The following is a 23,396-nucleotide window of genomic DNA, read 5'->3' as shown; positions in this document are numbered from 1 at the left end:
GAGTAACACTGAGAGATAACTATCAGTAACAAAAACAAAAATAATAACAACAACAACAATACTGACAATTTCAATAACAATAATGGTTACATTAGCATAATGATAATAACCATAACAAAAACAATAATTTATTTTTTTGTTCTACTCTAGGTGCAAGGCCTGAAATTTTGGGAAGGGGACCAGTCGATTAGATTGATCCCCAGTACATAACTGGTACTTAATTTATCAACCCCGAAAGGATGAAAGGCAAAGTCAACCTCAGCATGCTAACGTTTCTGCCAGCTTGCCAACCTTATAACAAAAATATTAATGACATCATCATTAATAAGGCCTTATATTTAAATATAAGGGATTGGTAGATTTAACTGATCCCAGTGCATGACTGGTATCATTTAAAGCACCCATTAAACCACACATTAAACATTTATTAATCTCATATTAAAAGCTCATTAAACACATTAGTCACATTAAGCACCAGTTAAATGCAGCTTAAATGGCTTGAGTCAACAAGAGAACCTCAATGTAGACATTGAACCTGCTAGAAATAGCAGCTAAATCTCCCTCAAATCACACCCTATGATCTTAAAATGGTCATGCTGGATAATGCAGGTTGGGTTCTATGTATGTAGGGAAAAGACAGGATGATCGTGGCTGGAATGCCTTTTATTATCGTCTGCTGGATCAGGGCTAGACAACCACCACCACTATCACCATCTTAAATGTCTATTAAATGTCTTTTAAAATCTCATTCAGCACACACCCGGTATCCATTAAACCAAACATTAAAATGCCCATTAAAATAATATTTCAAAATCCTTAAATTCCCAATAAAAAATAGTTTAACTCTTTTATCAATATATTTCTGCAGAAATATATTACTTTTATTCCAGCTGATTTTGAAAGTAATTAAGAATTTAGTAAAATAAGTTAATAAGTCATTATCAAACTGGTGTTTGAAACATAAATTAACATAAAATTTTGATAGAAGACTTTTTTCAAGAAAAAGGAAGTTGGCATCAAGAACCAAGGATGGTCTCATGTGAGTGGGCATCAAAAGGGTTAAACCAGGGGTGTAGCTAGGGTGGGGAAAGCAGGGCACATGCCCTGTGTGCCACTTTGAGTGGGGTGCAATTTTGGCCAAGATCATTTTCTAATTAAGCCTTTGAAAAAATTTTTTAAACCTTTTCAGGCATGGTTTCTTTTGCTTATCCTCATCCACGCTACTAGACAGAATAGGTGTTTCTACTTGACCTCACAAAATGCATGCACTGGTGGTTGTGGTGGTGGGGGGTCATAATTCTGATGCTTGCCCTGGGCACCATTTACCCTAGCTATGCACCTGGGTTAAACGGTTATGAGATGTTAAAATCAAGCTTCCACATAAAAAAACATTGGTGTGGGTGCTGATGCCATGTAAAACGCACAGGTGATAGTGTCACATAAAAAGCACCCAGTATGCTCTGTGGAGTGGTTGGCATTAGGAAGGGCATCCAGCCATAAAAAAAACAAACCAAAACAGACTATAGTGTGGTTCCTGGCCTTGCCAGTTCCTGTCAAGTCATCCAATCCATGCCAGCATGGAAAATAGATGTTAAATGATGATGATGATACAGGTATTAAGACACTTTGAGGCTTACCTTCTTTAGGTAATCCTGAATGACCTCAGAATAATCACCACCAGTCAAACTAATCTCACTTTCGGTGGTTACGCTGATTGTGCGTTTGGATGCTTTCGGAGAACGGCTGTAGGATGAAGTGTTGTTCTTGGTAAGGTTCTGGTCAGAGGTTGTTATACTGGAATGGAAGAGAAACATAACAAATGAAAACTGTTGACAGATACACATCACATTTTACACCTCTGGAAAACAAGAAAATGGGGAGGACAGCAATGATGAAAAGTACCAGTAATACACTGTGATATTTAGATCACTTACTGCTTACCAATGGAACTGTTCCTTTAGAGATGGTCATGTGCACTTTAGAGATGACCATGGGCACTTTATTATTTAAGCACACTTTGTTATATCAAAATAGTTGCTACCCAAAAATTAAAACTAAGAACTTCCTCTCCAGTTTTGAGCTAAGAAAATCCATGGAGAATTTTGCTTATGAATGTTACTTGTACTACAAGTTGTATATTTATCTAATGCAGTTCTTTATTTGCTCTCAAGAATTAGTAAGATGTTGGCATGTCAAATTATTATTAATAATTCATTGCTCCAACTAGATTTATAAGCCCTAAAATTCACTCCATAATTGCCCGTGGGTACACAGCATTGTGGTTAACCCCATGATTCCGAGTTCAATTCCAGAAAGTGACCCGAATAATAATAATATCAATAACAACAACATCAGAAAATACCCTAGGAATGGGAACCCAGTTTTGAAATTTCCCCAAGACACCCGATGAAGGCTGGAGGCTATATTAGCCAAAACATTGTGTTAACAACAAACAAGATAAGGACAAATATCCATCAAATGTGAATAATGTAAACAATGTACATAATTCCTCATCTCTCAAATATAGAACTGTATAATTACTCCAATGTTCAACAGTAGTTTGTTACTCTTTATGTCATCATTGCCGTTTAATGTCCATTTTCCATGCTGGCATGGGTTGGACGGTTTGATTGGGGTCTGGCAAGCTAGGAGGCTGCACCAGTCTCAAGTCTGATCTGGCAATGTTTCTACAGCTGGATTCCCTTCCTAATGCCAACCACTCTGAGAGTGTAGTGGGTGCTTTTTACGTGCCACTGGCACAAGAGCCAGTCAGGGGTACTGACATTGGCCACGACTGGTTGGTGCTTTTTATGTGCCACTGGCATGGGAGCCAGTCAGGGGTACTGGCATCAGCCACGATTGGTTGGTGCTTTTTATGTGCCACCGGCACAAGAGCCAGTCAGGGGTACTGGCATCAGCCACGATTGATTGGTGCTTTTTATGTGCCACTGGCATGGGAGCCAGTCAGGAGTACTGGCACCAGCCACGATTGGTTGGTGCTTTTTACGTGCCACCGGCACAAGAGCCAGTCAGGGGTACTGGCATCGGCCATGATTGATTGGTGCTTTTTATGTGCCACTGGCATGGGAGCCAGTCAGGAGTACTGGCACCAGCCACGATTGGTTGGTGCTTTTTACGTGCCACCGGCACAAGAGCCAGTCAGGGGTACTGGCACCAGCCACGATTGATTGGTGCTTTTTATGTGCCACTGGCATGGGAGCCAGTCAGGGGTACTGACACTAGCCACGATTGGTTGGTGCTTTTTACGTGCCACCGGCACAAGAGCCAGTCAGGGGGTACTGGCATCGGCCACGATTGGTTGGTGATTTTTACGTGCTACTGGCATGGGAGCCAGTCAGGAGTACTGGCATTGGCCACGATTGGTTGGTGATTTTTACGTGCCACTGGCATGGGAGCCAGTCAGGGGGTACTGGCATTGGCCACGATTGGTTGGTGATTTTTACGTGCTACTGGCATGGGAGCCAGTCAGGGGGTACTGGCATCGGCCACGATTGGTTGGTGATTTTTACATGCCACTGGCATGGGAGCCAGTCAGGAGTACTGGCATTGGCCACGATTGGTTGGTGCTTTTTACATGCCACTGGCATGGGAGCCAGTCAGGCAGGCCTGGCATCAATCATGTTCAGATGATGCTTTTTACATGCCACCGGCACAAGAGCCAGTCAAGGGTACTGGCATCGGCCACGATCAGCTGGTGCTTTTTATATGCCACCAGCACAGGAGCCAGTCAGGTGGGCCTGGCATTGATCATGTTCAGATGGTGCTTTTTACGTGTCACTGGCACAGGAGCCAATCAGGCAAAGATATTATCAATAATTGAACACTTGAGTATTCAACAGTAATTTGATATTCTTTATGAATCTTTTTTAATTCAAGGTTTCCAAATCCCAACCCAGTTATGTAAATATCTGCTTATATTAGTATTTTAGTAAATGATTAGTATATGGATTTATGTGTATTAGTTATTTTAATACTAAACATAGTCTCTCGTAAGAAGATGTGTCCAAATACCCATTTCATATAATCTCAAAATGTCTCTGAGATTAGCTAAGTGCCGAAATCCTCTCAAAGAACAAGGTGGGCATACAACCCCACCCCCAGTAGCAGGGACTCAACTGTGTTTGGCTTGAGCCCAACATATTATATCAAGGGGTACAATATTTGATTTATTTTTCATCCCACTGGAAAATGTTGTAGTGGATGCCTCTAAATACTGAGGATAAATGTCTAAATGAATAAATGGAAATAAAAATAGAGGGAGAACTTACTACGATGGTTTCAGTGCTGTGTCTGGAGCATTGTTAATGGTGGTGGAGTCTGGAGATCAAATACAGAAGTAGAAATGAAGACACATAGATAAACACATGCACATACACAAAGAAAGACAGATTAATACATGTGAGTATATACATATATGTGTGTGTGCGAGCACACATATATATTCGTTTATTCTTTTACTTGTTTCAGTCATTCGATTGCAGCTCTGCTGGAGCACCACCTTTAGTTGAGCAAACCGACCCCAGGACTTATTGTTTGTGAGCCTAGTACTTATTCTATTGGTCTCTTTTGCCGAACCGCTAAGTTACAGGGACGTAAACACACTAGCATCAGTTGGGGTGGTAGGAGAACAAACAAACACACATCAACATGTACACACCCATATATATATATATTATATATATATATATATATATACATGACCGATTGTGGAGGCACATAGCCTAGTGGTTAGAGCAGCGGACTTGCAGTTGAGGGATCGTGGGTTTGAATCTCAGACCGGGCGACGTGTGTGTTTATGAGCGAAACACCTAGGCTCCACGTGGCTCCGGCAGAAAGTAATGGCAAACTTCTGCTGACTCTTTCGCCACAACTTTCTCTCACTCTTTCCACCTGCATCTTGCAGCTCATCTGCGACGGACTGGCGTCCCGTCCAGGTGGGGAACCTATACGCCAAGGAAACCAGGAAACTGGCCCTTATGAGCCAGGCATGGCTCAAGAAGGAACAAACAACAATATACGACTGGCTTCTTTCAGTTTCCATCTACCAAATCAACTCACAAGGCTTTGGTCAACCCGAGGCTATCGTAGAAGACACTTTCCCAAGGTACCATGCAGTGGGACTGAACCTGGAACCATGTGGTTGGTAAGCAAGCTACTTACCACACAGCCACTCCTGCACCTATATATATACAAACGTAGAGGCACAATGGCCCAGTGGTTAGGGCAGCAGACTAGCAGTCATTGTAGTTTTGATTCCCAGACCAGGCATTGTGAATGTTTATTGAGTGGAAACACCTAAAAGCTCCGTGAGGCTCCAGCAGTGGGTGGTGGCGAGCCCTGCTGTACTTGTTCACAACTTTCTCTCACTCTTTCTTCCTGTTTCCGTTGTACCTGTATTTCAAAGGGTCAGCCTTGTCACACTCTGTGTCATGCTGAATCTTCCCAAGAACTACATTAAGGGTACACGTGTCTGTGGAGCGCTCAGCTACTTGCATATTAATTTCCCGAGCAGGCTGTTCTGTTGAGCGGATCAAATGGAACCTTCATCTCACAAACACGTTATCTTAATGACAGTATACTCACCTGTGACACCTGTAACTTTGTATTTTATACTGAGTATATTTAAATGAATAATAATAAAAATAATAATAATAATGAAATTATTGTATACAGTGCTCAGGTGCACCACAACTTGTCAGAAAGTGCATATAAAGTGTATGCAGTAATGTACAAATGTCTGGAAAGTGAACAATGTATGAGTCAGATACATGCTTGTGTGTGTATGGAGGGGAGAAAATCAGGTGTAGTGTTGGCGAATCTCAGAAAGCATGGAAGTTTTGAAGGATGCAGTGCTCCGACAACTAACAACTGATGCCGGCAGTTTGTTCCATGCTTCAGCAACTCTCAACGTGAAAAAATGTTTCCTAAAGTCATGGGAGCTGTGCTGTTTTCCGACTTTGTAAATATGCCCACGGGTGTTAGACGGGTGGAGTTCGAAAAGGTGCTCAGAGTTATTGTTTGTCAGATGCTTAATAATTTTATGGGTGTCTGCCAAGTCAGCTGCCAGACATCGGAGTTTCAGTGTATCCATGCCCAGGGAAGTAAGGCGTTCAGAATATGGCAATTGCCTGATGGAGGGTATCATTATCATCATCATCATTCTCTTTCATCATTACCATCATCACCAGCAGTGTTGTTTTAACATCTACTTTCTCATGTTTGCATGGGTCAGGCAAAATTCATTGAGGCAGATTTTCAACAGATAACTATACACTCTCCATCCCCAAATCTCACTTGTTTCTAAGCTAGGTGATGTCTCATTTTAGACTACCAGTAAATGACACTGTTTTTTTATATGAGTGGATTGTTTGTTGACAACACACAGATACACACAAATATATGCATATGCATATATCTTCATCTTCATCATCATCATCCTCATTACTTAACATCCTTTTCCAATGTTAGCATGGGTAGGACAGTTTGTCAGGAAGTGGCAAGTCAGAAGACTGCACCAAGCTCCACTCGTCTGTTTTAGCATGGTTCCTATGGCTGCATGCCCTTGCTAATGCCAAATACTCTGCAGAATTTTGAGGGAGGGGACCAATCGATTACATCGACCCCAGCTCTTCACTGGTACTTGATTTATTGACCCTAAAAGGACGAAAGGCAAAGTCGACCTCAGCAGAATTTGAAATCAGAACATAAAGACAGATGAAATACCGCTAAGCATTTCGCCCAGCGTGCTAAAGTTTCTGCCAACTTGCCACCTTTAGGGGGGAAAATATTGAGGAAGAGAAAAAGCGTCTTACGCTAGAAGAGAGACATGAAGAGAGAAAGATAGCTACCTCAGATGCAGAGAAAGATAGTGAAGATGTAACATTTTTCCTACAATATTAACCTCACCAATCTGAGTTGACCTGCAATGGCCATAAACACCATCTCCTGTGATTTGCTTATAAAGGAGGAAAATTATAGAAATAATTTCCGCAGACTTACCACTCTGTGTGTTTGAAGAAGGCACTGATGTTCCGAAAGCACCATTTAAGTTGATGTTGATGAACTGAATGGCTACATCGGCATAAACAAGCTGGAAACATTGGTCAACCAATGCACAAATTTCTTCAGCTTGCGTCTTCAATGAACGATTAGAAAAATTAAAAATATATGAAAATGAAAGAAAATTAATAAGCAAACTATACTTGTGTACAGAATAGTTGACTAGGCATAAATACCTTAGATTAATCACACCATACAATTACCCAGGTAGAGTACCTCAGACTATGTATGATACAAAATATTTTTTCCCCCAGTGTGCTGTAACTATCAAGGACAATCACACCTTACATTTTCAAGATTTGAGGGTTAATAGTCTGTGAGGTGTCACTCTTCAGCAGACCTAACTCATTTTCAGGAACAGGGACCAAGTAAAAAAAAAAAATTGCATTTCCAATGGTCACAGTGCACCAGCTGCTCCAAGGACTGAACCCATGATCCTCCAGTCATAAATGCAACATGCTAACCACTAAACCATAAACCATCAGTTCTTAACCTGGGATCCGCAAAGTTAGTACTGGGGGGTCTGTGAACTATATTCAAAATTACACGCACACACACACACATAAGGATAAGCAGATTAAAAGGAGTCGATCGGAAAACTCATTTGAATATAAAGGGTTGGGAACCACTGCCCTAGACCATGCAGCTTCACTTCACAAAATTATCCAAGTGTAAAAATTTTAGGGAATATATGCCTTAAAACTACTCCCTATATTTATGAACTGCTTTTATAATTTGATATTTTTTTTACTAACAAGAGAGAGTGGCACAGAATGGGTGAAGCCACAGGGGTGTGGATGTCCTCAGCAAAATTTCAAAAGTATGTAAATGCAGTGAAAAGTACCCTTTCGGTCATGAATGACCATGGGATTGCACCAAGAAACTTCCCCTCCAAGGCACAAGTCCAGGCAAAGTTGTTTGTGGAAGACCAGCAGTCACCCATGGATATCAGCCTTGCCTCTCCATGCCACCAATGTTGTCCAAGAGAAAGGCAATGGCTGATACAGCTTGGTTACAGTGACTCGTTTCTACAGTGGAATGAACTGGAGCAACGTGAAATAGTGGGCCTTGCTGAAGAACCCCACACATAGCCCAGTCCAAAAATCAAACTCATGGTTTCATGATTATAAGCCCGATGCTATAACCATTGAACCATGCACTATCACAAGTAGTAGTGCACATAAAATATAGGGCACTCTCCTTGCAATACTTGCCTTGCTCTGGGCACTGACAACCCAGTATATGCCACTAAGAAAAGCAATGCCCTTGAACTTTACAAGTCCTCTTAAACCCTGAATATTCAGATTGCTGTATGGGTATTCAGTTTAAACATGTATACGTCAGTATGGCAGAGCATTGCAGCCAGAGTGAAACAGCTTGGTTATGGTGGGAGGTAAGCTGGCTTCTTAATCACACAGCCATGCAGGCACCTACAGTATAAATCCTTTCCTTTTTATTTATTTTAACTATATTGTTTTATTATTTACATTATTTACATTTGACGGATATTTGAACTCATCTTGTTTGTTGTTAACACAATGTTTCGGCTGATATGTCCTCCAGCTTTCTTCAGGTCTCTTGGGGAAATTTCGAACCTAGGTTCACATTCCTAAGGTATTTTTCATTGTTGTTGTTGTTGTTGTTCAGGTCACTGTTTGGAATCGAACTCGCAATCTTGGGGTTAGTAGCCCGCACTCTTAACCACTACGCCATATGCCCGTATATTGTTTTATTAACCAAGCTGAGTTGATATAACAGAGCCTCGACTGGCTTCCGTGCCGGTGGCACATAAAATGCACGAATCCGACCATGGCCGATGCCAGCCTCACCTGGCACCTGTGCAGGTGGCACGTAAAAAGCACCCACTACACTCACGGAGTGGTTGGCGTTAGGAAGGGCATCCAGCTGTAGAAACATTGCCAGATAAGACTGGAGCCTGGTGCAGCCTTCTGGCTTCCCAAATCCCCTGTCGAACCGTCCAACCCATGCTAGCATGGAGAAGGGACATTAAACGATGACGATGATGATGATGATGAATTTATGACATCTAATTTAAGATGAAATGTTTGTAGATGCTTTGTAACACATTTTTCTGGGAATTGGTAAATTCTTGGTTACAGCTTTGCCAATTGGTCTGTTTCTCTTTTATTTTTAATCTCAAATTCATGTCTATAGTGTTTGATATCACTACGTTGGAAATCTTAGCAATGAATTCATAACTTACCTTGTCGTCAACATAAAGTACGGCCAAGTTACATTTCTCTGGAACTCCTGTTAACAAATGAACGAGAGATGAAATTAATAACATGAATGAATGAGTAGAAAATAAGAAGGAAAAGCGGGAGTATTAGGAAGTATTAATTATACTAAGGAGGTAGAGAGTATATGAACTCATGACAGAGTTTATAATGTAACAGACAACAAAGGAGAGTAAAAGTAAAGACTGTTTGCCAACATAACATGGCAGTCTTGGTTAAGGACGAATGTTGCTGTAATTTAGCCCCAGGAGACATCGTCTCCAGGTGGCTATACGACACGATCTGTGTCCTTAATTTTCGAACAAGGGAATCTAGCAACACCACTTAGTCATACAGCTAAGTCGTACAGCACAGAAATAGTAAATGGTTTACAGCACAAAAGAAATCACTTTAAACTTGCTAAAATAATAGTCAGAGTGGTTTATATGATTGGAAATGTAATTTAGAAGTGTTCATGGTGTCATAGTGAGGATCTACTTAAAAATTCTGCAATTCAAAATAAAAATAAAAAAGGAAAAATCTTTTCGAATATAAATTAAGTCGAAATATACAAAAATATTTGTTATTTTCCATCTTACTGTTAGTTTTGCTTCATTTTAAAAAGTAAGAATATATTTTATGGTTTATTATTGTTTATATTTTGAATAAGATATAAATGGGGGAGGGGGGCACCAAAACTTTATAAGTGCTTAGGGCCTCTATGGGCCTTAATCTGGTCCTGACAACAGTACTTCAATGATCTTGAAGATGCAGTCAGCTAACATGCAATCATTCTGACTCAGCAGAAAGAATGAGACAAACAGAGTGATTTAGACCCAGGTGAGAGGGACAGGTCTTACTTCTGGACCCTACTTCCAAAGAACCTTAATAAAGTGTTGTACCTGTCAGGAGTCCCAGGAACTGAAAGGTTAGAGCTTAATCCAATTTCCATGTGATATGACTGACAGAGATTACAACACTCCCCCTGAACAGGATGCCAGTCAATCTCAGGGTTAACTCCCCAGCTGTGGCTGGGACTCATTTTGAGCTGAGTGGAATGCAGCAATGTTAAATGATGTGTTTTGCTCAAGAACACAACACACTGCCCCGTCTAGGAATTGAAACCATGATCTTATGATCAGGAGTGTAACACCCTAACAATTAGGCCACCACCACCACCATCCCCATCAGCACCATGTAAAAGCACCTAGCAGTCGGCATTAGAAAGGGCATCCAGCCATAGAAACCATGTCAAATCAGACTGGTGTCTGGTGCAGCTTGCCAGCTCTGGTCAAACCTTCTAACCCATGCCAGCATGGAGAATGGACGTTAAATGAATAATAATAATAATAATAAAAATAATAATAAAAATACAGTAGAACCTCGCAGTACAAGTGCCCCATTGTACGAGTAATTTGCTGTACGAGCCGAGGCTCATACGAATTTATGTCTTGAAGTATGAGTGGAAATCCACAGTACAAGCATACAAATTGTTCAATCTTTAAGGTAAATTCATCATCATCATCGATTAATGTCCGTTTTCTATGCTGGCATGGGTTGGACGATTTGACTGAGGTCTCAAAAGCCAGCAACTGCACCAGACCTCCAATCTGATCTGGCAGTGATTCTACAGCTGGATGACCTTCCTAATGCCAACCACTCCAAAACCAGTTTACATATTTCTTTTGTATACTCATTTTTTAGAATTGTCATTTCATTTGTAAATACACCTTTTCTGTTTTAAAACCCTTAAAAATGTATTTTTGATTGTTTTTTGGGGTCTAGAATGGATTAACTATATTTTAGTTAATTTCAATGGGGAATGTTGAGGACTGTCATGGAATGAATTAAACTCGTACTTCAAAGTATCACTGTAATAATAGTTGTGAATTTGGGCACAAGGCCAGCAATTTTGAGGGATGGAGTGAGTCGAATGCATTGGCCCTCAGTACTCAGCTGTTACTGTATTGCCCCCAAAAGGATGAAAGATAAAGTCGACCTTGGTGGAATTTGAACAGAGAAAGTAAGTTGGATGAAATACCACTAAGCACCACCACCACCATCATCACCACCACCACCACCACCACCATCATCACCACCATTTTGCCAGATCACTGCCTTGATGATGATGATGATGATTTCCTGTATAACACCTTTAGTACTTGCCGTATTTAATAGGTAGTATGTAGTCGTTGTCATCTTTGATGTAACACACTGCTGCTATCTCATGGATACAGATACGAAGTAGTAACTCCTGTGGGAGAGATGTGACATAGTCATTAGGGAGGTGATGTGTCTGTTTTGATAGGGGGAGGGCGGTGGAGTTTTGGAGAAAGGTGGGAAGATGTGAGGAAAGGAGTGAGATAAGGGGAAAATTATGGGAAGTAGGGATAGTGTGGGGGATGTGAGGAATGGGTGCGTATTACTCAAAATTGGAAAGATTGTGAAAAGGAATGGGGATGTATGGGAAGGTGGGATGTGAGGGAGATGCTGAGGAAGGTGAAGATATTGTGGGAAAGCGCGAAGATTGTGGTAAAGTGTGGTGATTGTGGGAAAATGTGATTATTGTGGGAAGGTGTAGACTTTCTGTGGAAGTTTGGACGCTGTGGAAAGGTTTGGAGAAGTGCGGAAATGTGTGAGAAAATAGGAATATTGCGAGATTGTGAGAAGGTGAGGATAATATGTGAAGCTGTAACAATTGTGAGTTTTGTATTGTTGAGAGGTGTGGATATGGTGGGAAGGTGTGGGGAAGAAGGTGCAATTATTGTGAGAGTGAAAGGTCTTACTTCTGGACCCTACTTCCAAAGAACCTTAATAAAGGGTTGTGCCTGTCAAGAGACCCAGGACATAAAAGATTGGAGCTTAATCCAGTCTCCATGTCATATGACTGACAGAGGTTACAACAGCACCTGCTGAATAGGACGCCAGTGGAAAGGAATGGATATTGTGAAAAAGTGTGAAGATGGAAGGGATCTGAGGAAATTGTGAAAAACTTTTGGTAACTGGGAAGGGATAAGAATATTGGAGAAATAGTGGGAAGTGTAAAACAAGAAAGAAATACAAGATTTGGAAAAAGAATATGTAAAGGGAAGGGATGATGTTGAAAGAGTTGAACATGTGGAAATGAAATGTGGGAAGATAATAAGTCTGGGGAAGTGTAGAAGAAAAGGAACACACTAAACAAATGAAAGTTGGAATCATGAAAGGTTAGGGTGAATGAAAAATTAGAGGGAGTAGTTAATGTTTGTTCCTTCTCAAGCCATGCCTGGCTCATAATAGGCCAGTTTTCCAGTTTCATTGGCATATAGGTTCCCCACCTGGATGGGACGCCGGTCCATCGCAGGTGAGCTGCTGGATGCAGGAGGAAAGAGTGAAAGTTGTGGCAAAAGAGTCAGCAGAAGTTCACCATTACCTTCTGCTGGAGCCGCGTGGAGCTTAGGTGTTTTGCTCATAAACACACACATCGCCCAGTCTGAGATTCGAACCCACGATCCCTCGACCGCGAGTCCACTGTCCTAACCACTAGGCCATGTGCCTCCACAAGTAGTTAATGGAAATGATAAAATGAGTATAAGGCAAAGAAAATGTGGAAAGAGTGAAAAAAAGATGGAAGAAATTGTGTGAAGCCTTCATGAATAAGAAATGAAGATACCTCACCTGGTGGCAGATGCTGGTCCTATGAGTGTGAGAATTTAATGTAAGATGAGGCATTGTGCTCATCATGCACCAAGCATTATATAAATTAGAACCATATATATCAGCCAAAGCGTTTTGTGTTAGATATGTATACTCAAGGCAATCCAACATCACTGAGATCCTTGTGTGGGTGACAGGAGTCTCCATGATCATGGCACAGGAGCCAGTCGATGCTAGTGTCCTCTGACAGGTTCCTGTGCCAGTGGCACGTAAAAAGCACTATCTGGATATGATAGATGCCAGGCCCAACTGACTGGCTCCTGTGCCTGTGGCATGTAAAAAGCACCCACTTCACTCTCGGAATGGTTGGTGTTAGGAAGGGCATCCAGCTGTAGAAACATTGCTAGATCGGATTGGAACCTGGTGCAGCCTTTTGGCTCTCCAGACCTCAGTCAAACCGTCCAACCCATGCCAGCATGGAAAACAGACATTAAACGATGATGATGATATATATCAGAACCAGATGAAAATGTGAAAAACCAAGATGACTATGGCACCGAGGTCTAAGACTGATCTGGCATCCATTACTGAAATAGCTGGACTGTGGTCTGAGATTGGACATTCCCAGACTGATTTGGCACCAATTACAGATGCAGTCAGTCAGACTGATTGGTGGACTGTGGTGTGAGACTGGACATTCCTGAAGTGATCTCATACCTGTTGCTGATAAATTGATTTGGGCATATGGCATAGTGGTTAAGAGCATGGGCTACTAACCCCAAGATTCCGAGTTCGATTCCCGGCGGTGACATGATTAATAATAATAATAACATCGGAAAATACCTTAGGAATGAGAACCCAGGTTTGAAATTTCCCCAAGACACCTGATGAAGGCTGGAGGGTATATCAGCTGAAACAGTGTTGACAACAAACAAGATGAGGGCAAATATCCGTCTAATGTAAATAATATACATAATTTCCCACCTCTTAATTATAGAACTGATTTGATCTGAGATTAAATATTCCCAAATTGATCAGGTGGTATCTATTATTGACACAGCTCAATGACCAGTTTGGTGACAGAGTGGTCTGAGATGGCACACGTCCATGTTGGTCAGGTACTTCTCTCTGTCCCCTTTTTGGTTTTGTGTAGGAGTGAAGGAGAGAAAGAGGGGAGTAGTTACTGGTAAGAGATGAAGCAGAGGGAGAAAGTGAGAGAATATGACCTGAGGGGTAAGACAGAGATGAAAAACAGTAAAGCAGAGGACTGAGAGAGAGAGAGAGAGAGAGACAGACAGACAGAGACAGATAGACAGACAGAGAGGTTGGGAGAGACAGTAAATATGTCGGCAGTATCATGCGCTACAGAAGAAATAGTTGTCTGCTTACATCTTTGCAGGTCAGTTTTATGTTGTGTACATTCAGTGTGAAGCAAGTGCCATGCTCCTTGTCTGTTGTCCGATGATGGACTCTGCCTTGTTTCTGAAAAACATTGGAAGAACGTGAAAGTAATGAAAGAACAAAAACATAAATAATGACGATGATGATGATGATGATAGTGATGACGATGTTGATGGTGATGATGATGGTGGTGCTGGACTCTCCCATCAAAGACAATGTATGAGTGTTTGGCTTGGCTGAAGATAACTGGCGTTATTAAGTTAACTGACATTAAGTTGGTGTTTGGAATATTCTTCTAGTCTTTCATTTGTTTCAGTCCTTTGACTGTGGCCATGCTGGAGCACCGCCTTTAATTGAACAAATTGACCCCAGAACTTATTCTGTCGGTCTCTTTTGCCGAACAGCTAAGTTACGGGGACATAAACACACTAGCATCATTTGTCAAGTGATGGTGGGAGGACAAACACACACACACATGCAACAATACACACACACACACGCATATATATATACGACAGGCTTCTTTCAGTTTCCATCTACCAAATCCACTTGTAAGGCTTTGGACGGACCAAGGCTATAGTAGAAGACACTTGCCCACGGTGCCATGAAGTGGGACTGAACCCGGAACTATGTGGTTGGTAAGCAAGCTACTTACCACACATCCACTCCTGTGCCTGTATACAACAACATGAAATTTTTAATTTAGATGACTTTAAAACAAGGAATTTGTATTATAGAACCAAGGATAGATTCGTATGGGTTGTATCAAAAGGGTCTGCAGTTCTGAGATCAACTTGCCTAAGAATGTCACTGATTCTATAATACAAAACTGTCAGTTTTGAATGTTGTATATTTAAGTTTTAAGTAAGAAACTTTGTAAAGTTATGTTCCAAACACTAACTTAGCAAAATAATTAAACTTCTTTTTTCATTATTGTAACAAAGAAAGAAGTTTAGTCATTTTACTCTGTCCAAATTTGTGATTCTTTTAAAAATTAACACTTTTGATATCAACCCTGGTTCTATGATATAAATTCTTCATTTTAAAATTATCTTAATTAAAACCTTCCTCATTTATGTTTCAATAACCAGCTTGATAATTACAAAACTATTTTCAAAATTAGTTGAAATAAAGACAGAGTATTTCAACAGAAATTTGGTAATAAAATGGTTAAAACTATGGATGGTGGATTTCATGAGAGATAACAAGGATTAACACATTCTACACGTAACTTTCTATCATCATCATCATCATCAACACTGTTTAACGTCCGCTTTCCATGCTGGCATGGGTTGGATGGTTTGGCTGAGGACTGGCAAGCCAGGAGGCTGCACCAGGCTCCAATCTGATCCATCAAGGTTTCTATAGCTGGATGCCCAGCCTAACGCCAACCACTCTGAGACTATAGTGGGTGCTTTTTATGTATCACCGGCATGGGGCCCAGTCAGATGGCACTGGCATCGATCACGCTTGAATGGTGCTTTTCATGTGCCAGTCGAGGGGCATCAGCATCAGCCATGACTACAATTTCGCTTCACTCAACAGGTCTTCTCAAGCATAGCATATTGCCCAACAACTGAAGGATGCTTTTAAACAGGCCAGTTCAATCGTCGGGCAATATACTATGCTTGAGAAGACCTGTTGAGTCAAGTGAAATCGTAGTCATGGCTGATGTCAACTGCTAGAAATAACATCCAAATTACCTCATATGACATTCCTATTATGTTAAAAGATGAACCCACTAACATTTTATCATGCCTGAATCAATAGTTTTGTATTGTTTTATTCATGAAACAATTAAAATAGCAACAATCAGCATTAACAGTTAAAATAGCAACAGTGAACATTTAATAGCTTACTTTGCCTTCATCAATAATGCGTAATACATCTGTTCTGTTTGTGACATCATCTATCTGCACATCTGGAATCACTCCAGCAAACTGTAGAAAGTGAAAGTAAAGTGAGTTAATTGAAAGTTCAGGCAATCATCATCTTCTGACCACAGATGGTGCTTCAATATTCACAGAGAAAACCATGCAAAGAGCATCAGACATTTTATTCACAGGCTCTACTTCAATTTCTTTTTTATTTGTTTGATTTGGCGGAAAGTAATGTGTGCCATAGTCTTTTACTGGCACCTAAGACTGCGGGACATTGATGCCATTAGCATTCCCTCTTTGAGCAGTTACAATTTATCAATGGAGTAATAATAGTGCAGGGAGGGAATGCGTCCACAAAGTCCATCCCCTCCTCACCGTGGTGGGGATGCTGGCAACGGGTAGTGTCAGAGCTATGCCGTCGGGAACTTCGGTTCCTGGTAGGGCCACCCAAGGTGGATTGGTCTGATACCGAGTGGTATTAGGGCCACAACCCGGCAGACGGGGCTCTGGTGAAAATCCTCGGAGTGTCTGTTTCGGCAACCGGCGGCTCCTCAATCACTCTGTCCCTGCGTCTGCGGACAATCTGTGGCAAACAGGATGTCTCTACATGCGGGATTGTTGGGGACCGCTTGTGAAATCCACATATTCCCACAAAACTTCTTCCAACCCTCGAGGGTGGTAGAAGAAGCCGACTCAACCCGCCCAGGGTGAATGTCGCCACAAGTACAAGTACAAGTAAGTCGGGAGGGAATTCCAGAGGATGAATATTACGAGAATGAGGGAGCACTGAGCATAATGGTTAGTTTGGGGCTTGGTAGACAAACAAAATACCGGTAATGAAAGGAGAGACAAGCAAAGTGGAAGGATCTGGATAAGTGGAGGTGACATGAGGTCAGTCAGCTCCAGGGAGCAGCGGCCATTGCAGTTGCAGAAGTAAAAGTAGAGGAAGAAGACAATTCATCTGTGGAGCAGAAGCTGGGGTATGTCTGTGAGTTTAATAGGCTTTCTTTGACAGTAGTCCAAGACATATGAATGTAATAAGTAGCAAGCACTATCTCAGATACAGGAGGAGAAATCCACTGTGGGATTCACCTGAGCTTGGTTACAGTACACCTTAGGAATGAGAACAGAGTACCCTGGTAGTAAAAATAAAGGGTTGGGTTCAAATTCTACCAGGACACCTGATGAAGGCTGGAGAGTACATCAGCTGAAATGTTGCGGTAACAACAAACAAGTTGAAGACACCTGTCCATCAAATGTAAATAAAGGGCTGATTATTTGGTTTCCATGTTGTATAAGCAGGGCTGTGGAGTTGGAATTGGAGTCGTGGAGTCAGAGTTAGGGTTGTGGAGTTGGAGTCAAAGTCATAGAGACAGAGTCATGGAGTTGTAGCTGTAGAGTCAGAGTCATGGTGTCGGAGTCAGAAACAATTAGGGGTAGCTGGAGTCAGAGTCGGTAAAACTATATCGATTCTGATTCCAACTCACAATATCTTTATTCTTGAATACAAACCAGTTATAACATATAGGCCTACTCAGAGTACAAGCATATGCATATGGTTTATGAGATATGTAGACGACAACCACTTAATTACATAAAGAGGAGTTAGAGTCGGAGATGCCAATAGTACAGGAGTCAGAGCTGAAGTTGAAGGTTTTTGTTCCAACTCCACAGCCCTGTGCATAAGTGGCCAAAGTTATAACATTCCCTCTGAATGATATGCCAGTCTGTTACAGAGTTAATTCATTAACAGCTGAATGCTGTGGAGGTATGTGAAATGAAATGTTCTGCTCAAGAACACAATGCATTGCCCAGTCCAGAAATTGAAACTACAACTTTGCAACTGTGAGTGCAAAGCTTCAAATACTGGGCCACACACTTCCACTTAAATTCACCTGGATGTTATTTAGCATACAGAGCGTATTTAGACAGATGAAACAATTACACAACTTTGACTGCAATAACCCAGCAAATTATAATTTTTTTTCCCCGTTTCAGTTATTTGACTGTGGCTATGCTGGAGCACCGCTTTTAGTCAAACAAACCAACCACAGGAGTTATTCTTTGTAAGCGCAGTACTTATTCTATCAGTCACTTTTGCTGAACTGCTAAGTTACAGGGATGTAAACACACCAACATCGGTTGTCAAGCGATGGTGGGAGGACAAATATAGACACGTAAATACATACATATACATATATATATATACACACATAGGTGCAGGAGTGGCTGTGTGGTAAGTAGCTTACTTAGGGTTAGGGTGCATGACACCTTGGGCAAGCGTCTTCTACTATAGCCTCAGGCCAACCAAAGCCTTGTGAGTGGATTTTGTAGACGGAAACTGAAAGAAGCCCGTTGAGTATGTATGTATGTATATATATATGTATGTGTGTCTGTGTTTGCCCCCCCACCCCCAACATCATCTGACAACTGATGCTGGTGTGTTTATGTCCCTGTAACTTAGCGGTTTGGCGAAAGAAACCAATAGGATAAGTACTAGGCTTACAAAGAATAAGTCCTGGGGTCGATTTGCTTGACTAAAAGAGGTGCTCCAGCATGGCCGCAGTCAACTGACTGAAACGTATAAAAAGAAAAAAAATATGATGGGCTTCTTTCAGTTTCTGTCTACCAAATCCACTCACAAGGCTATAGTAGAAGACACTTGCCCAAGGTGCCATGCAGCGGGACTGAACCTGGAACCATGTGGTTGGTAAGCAAACTACACAGCCACTCCTGTGTTAACTTCAAACATGAAGTGAAACCCAAATGCCCGATTTAGTTCACAGGGAGCTGAATTCTTGATCCCTGCTGGTGTTGGTGGCATTCATCACATTCTATAGACAAAATAAAATGTACATTCAACTTACACGAACTTTCTTCTCCACATAGTTTTCCAATAATGTCTGAGGGTTGACACTATAGTCAGGCTGCGACATGTGCTTGGCGCCTTCCCTAGAATCAAGCCTGTCATACATATCTGAATCACGAGAACTTCGATAAGGGTTCTGAAACAGTAAAATATAATATTAAAATTATACAAAGGAATGGTTTTATAGAAACACTAGCAGTATAGCCCAGCGTTGCTCGGGTTTATTTTCTTTTTGACCCTTTAGAATTAGAATTTTTGAAAAGTAAAAATTCTGCATTATGTAGCTTGTTATTCATTTTAAGTGAACATTTTTCTGGTTGAAATACACCGAAAAATGGCGACACAACAGTAAAAAAATCGTAAAAAATAGGGATTTTCTTAGAGAAAAAGCACCTTTTTGATGTAAATAATTTTTGGTTTTAACATGGCTCGATTTGAATTTTTCTTTTATGGAATGAAAAGCAAGCCTTCTTCTATCATACTCTCAAGTTTGGTCAACTTGTGCTGCAAGGTCTCGGAGAAGATAGTGTTAGTTGAAGGCTACCAAACCTGCCCCACACACACACACAGACAACTTCAGCTTTATATATAAAGATTAAAAAAAATTTTCTGTCAAAAAGGGTCAATAAGATAAAGTAACAAAGTAATTTTTATCCTCCCTCAAAATTCAGTGGTTTTGTCAGGAATTAATCAGAAAGGCCATGTGGCTATATAACCCATTTGGCCAACCCAGATACATTACTGGTATGTATATCATCAATTCCTGTGGCAGGAAAAGCAGGGGTACGCTGGACATACGAATTGAGCAGTGGACAATACAATGAGTGTCAGAAGTTAACTTTGGGAGAATTGAGTTAAATCCTTCAGTTATTTCTTATTTCTTTATTGCCCACAAGTGGCTAAACATAGAAGGGACAAACAAGGACAGACAAAGTGGTTAAGTCAATTACATCGACCTCAGTGCGTAACTGGTACTTAATTTATCGACCCCGGCATGTTGACAGGACTTGAACTCAGAACATAAAAGGATATAAAAAGTGTTATTCTGAAACCAATAACACTATGACATATTGAATTAAATTAAGCATTTAATTCATATAGATAATACATGGATTTGTGGTGAAGAAACTAATAATAATAACTGCTTCTAACATAGGTGCAACCAATTGATTCTATTTTTATATTTTTTATATATTTTTACTTGTTTCAATCACTGAACGCACTGCAGCCATGCTGGAGCATTGTTTCAATGAGTTTAGTTGGATGAATTGACCCTGTACTTATTCTATTAATTTTGTTTTGTCAAATCACTAAATTATTGCATGTAGAAAACAAACCAAAACTGGCTGATGGTGCAGGACAAACACACACACATACATATTGGGTCATCCCAATAGTAGTTTTTTTTATACTTCTTTTATTTTTCATAATTAAGATAACCAAAGTTCTTTCTTAATCCAAAATATACTCTCCTTCATTTTCTACAATGCTCTTCCATCTATCTGGTAGATTTGCAAGGCCCCTCTTCCAAAATTCAATTGTCCGTCATGAAAAATACTCCTCCAGTCCTGTTCTGATCTTGTCTACAGAATTCATATTTTTTCCATCCAAATGATTTTGAAGACTGCAGAATAAATGATAATCAGATGGGGCAATGTCCAGCAAATATGATGGGTGGGGCATCATCTCCCATTCAAACTGCTCCAGGCTTTGGAATGTCATCCTCACTGTGTGTAGCCAAGCACTAACCTGATGGAAGAACACCATTCATCTTGAAACCAAAGATGATCATTTTTTTCTAGTGCTGGCTTCAGCAGCTCACAGAAGATCTTCTTTGTTATTATTTGGTTCAGGTTTAAAAGTTGTAGTGGACTAAACCTTTCATATCCCACCAAATAGATAACAACACCTTAGATGGGTGAAGACCCTCTTTAGCCTGGGGTGCCAGCGTTTCTCCTTTCCCTACCCACTATTAAGTTCAAATAATGTTCATTCATGACACGTGACAGCAAAGAAGAGCACATGTTCATTCTCTGCACGTGATTAGACTTGAAAAGTTTGTGAGGAACCCACTGACCCACTTTACTGACTTTTCCAATAGTACACGGGTGTCAGTGAATGGTTGAATGGCCAAATCCAAGCTTCTCTGCTATTTCCTCAACAGTTACAATAGGATTTTGTTCCACCAGGGTTTGCAGGATATCCTCGTCAAGCCCTACAGATCTTCCCGGATGGGCTCATCTTCAAGGCTTTATTTTCTGGCTTGGAATTTCTGGAACCACCATTGACATTGTCTTATGCTTATTGTCCAATCCCCATATAATGCATCAATATTCGTTGCACTTTCCGTTGCGTTGTTGCCTTTATTGAACTCATAAAACAAAATATGCTGAATATGCTCCTTTGTCACTTCCATTATAACTTTGAAAAATAACTGTTAAAATCGAACTGCACTCTTCAAAACTTGCAATAAGTACAAGGTAAAATTACTACTTGCTTTTACAGCAAGTTGATGCTGGTGGCTTATCCTGTTCCTCTCCAACTTTTATATATATATATATATATATATATATATATATATACACACACACACTCAATGGGCTTCTTTCAGTTTGCATCTACCAAATCTACTCAGATTTTGGTCAGTGTGGGACTAAAGTAAAAGACATTTGCCTAAGGTGTGCCACATGTGAACAAAGCTTGGATTTTGAAGAATAACTGGAAAGTCAAAGATTACTTGGAAATGAACAAAGACACAAAACATTTTCTTTATACAATACTTTTGTTCTTTAATAGTTTTTAGTTTTTCTTTTTGTTTGATCATATGACATAATCCAACATTTAACCCTGTTTAACATGAATCTGGAATAACTTCATTGATGACTGACATGAGTGATAGCTCAGAAATACTCCATGTTATTCTAAAACACTGACATAACCATTTCATTGCAAGTCCTTTGCAGGAGGTCACTGATGTTTCAAATAACTCATGACACATCACTATCACCATCATTTTATGTCTGTTTTCCATGCTGGCATGGGTTGTATGGTTTGACAGGAGTTGGCAAGTCAGAAGACAGTGCCATGCTGCGTCTGCTTTGGAATGATTGCTACAGCTAGAGGCCCTTCCTAATGCCACCAATTACATTATTTCTGCTTTACCTTCATCACAATACATACACAATACACGGTTCTAAAAATGACAAAATATTTTTGTAGAAATTCAAATACAGTACGATGATCAAGATATTCTATGCACCTTCATTGACTAACCTCAGGGTAGTGGAGCCCCAAAATGGCTGCAGACCAATAACTAAAAGAAATTATCAGACTACAATAATGAAGGAAAGCATTAACAAACGTAGGTATTCAATCAAAAGCAGTTTTCTTTTCCTCTTTCTACGTGTCAATTCTTAAGCTCTTTTGGAAAACTGTTTGCATTATATATATATATATATATATATATATATTAAGGAGGAAGCACTCCGTCAGTTACGACGACGAGGGTTCCGGTTGATCCGAATCAACGGAACAGCCTGCTCGTGAAATTAACGTGTAAGTGGCTGAGCACTCCACAGACACGTGTACCCTTAACGTAGTTCTCGGGGATATTCAGCGTGACACAGAGAGTGACAAGACCGGCCCTTTGAAATACAGGTACAACAGAAACAGGAAGTAAGAGTGAGAGAAAGTTGTGGTGAAAGAGTACAGCAGGGATCAGCACCATCCCCTGCCGGAGCTGCGTGGGGCTTTAGGTGTTTTCGCTCAATAAACACTCACAACGCCCGGTCTGGGAATCGAAACCGCGATCCTCTGACCGCGAGTCCGCTGCCCTAACCACTGGGCCATTGCGCCTCCACATATTTATATATATATATATATATATATATATATATATATCATCATCATCATCATAATCATCATTTAATGTCCATTGTCCATGCTGGCATGGATTGGATGGTTTGACCAGGGCTGGCAAGCTGGAAGGCTGCACCAGACTCCAGTCTGATTTGGAATGCTTTCTATGGCTGGATATCCTTCCTGATGTCAACCATTCTGACAGTGTAATGGGTGCTTTTACATGCCATTGGCACAAGTGCCATTTGCGTGACACCAGTATCTGCCATTGCTTGACACCAGTATATATATATATAAATATATCATTATTATTATTATCATTATTATTATTATTGAGTGAAAGAGCAGCACATTTCACCAAAGTGACACTGGGCTACAAATACACGAAGCCCAATATACCCATCATGACTACCCACCTGATAAAGGTACACCAGG

General features: G+C 40.7%; 1 protein-coding gene across 2 annotated transcripts in view; it reads right to left on the bottom strand.

Moving 5' to 3' along the window:
* Positions 1-23,396, bottom strand: part of LOC115215731 (cerebral cavernous malformations protein 2 homolog) — a 64,627-nt gene that overhangs the window by 7,484 nt on the left and 33,747 nt on the right. For both annotated transcript variants that reach the window (XM_036505833.1, XM_029785023.2), the window contains exons 2-9: positions 19,102-19,239; positions 16,214-16,294; positions 14,343-14,435; positions 11,484-11,571; positions 9,305-9,351; positions 7,021-7,156; positions 4,290-4,338; positions 1,638-1,794 (exon numbers count right to left, since the gene is read on the bottom strand). In XM_036505833.1, the coding sequence (XP_036361726.1) occupies positions 1,638-1,794; positions 4,290-4,338; positions 7,021-7,156; positions 9,305-9,351; positions 11,484-11,571; positions 14,343-14,435; positions 16,214-16,294; positions 19,102-19,239 (789 nt within the window). The remainder of the gene's footprint in view (positions 1-1,637; positions 1,795-4,289; positions 4,339-7,020; positions 7,157-9,304; positions 9,352-11,483; positions 11,572-14,342; positions 14,436-16,213; positions 16,295-19,101; positions 19,240-23,396) is intronic.

The sequence above is a fragment of the Octopus sinensis genome, linkage group LG9, assembly GCF_006345805.1.
Source record: "Octopus sinensis linkage group LG9, ASM634580v1, whole genome shotgun sequence".
Lineage (NCBI taxonomy): Eukaryota > Metazoa > Mollusca > Cephalopoda > Octopoda > Octopodidae > Octopus > Octopus sinensis.
The sequence above is the reverse complement of the archived record's forward strand: the minus strand, read 5'-3'. Positions and strand labels throughout refer to the sequence as shown.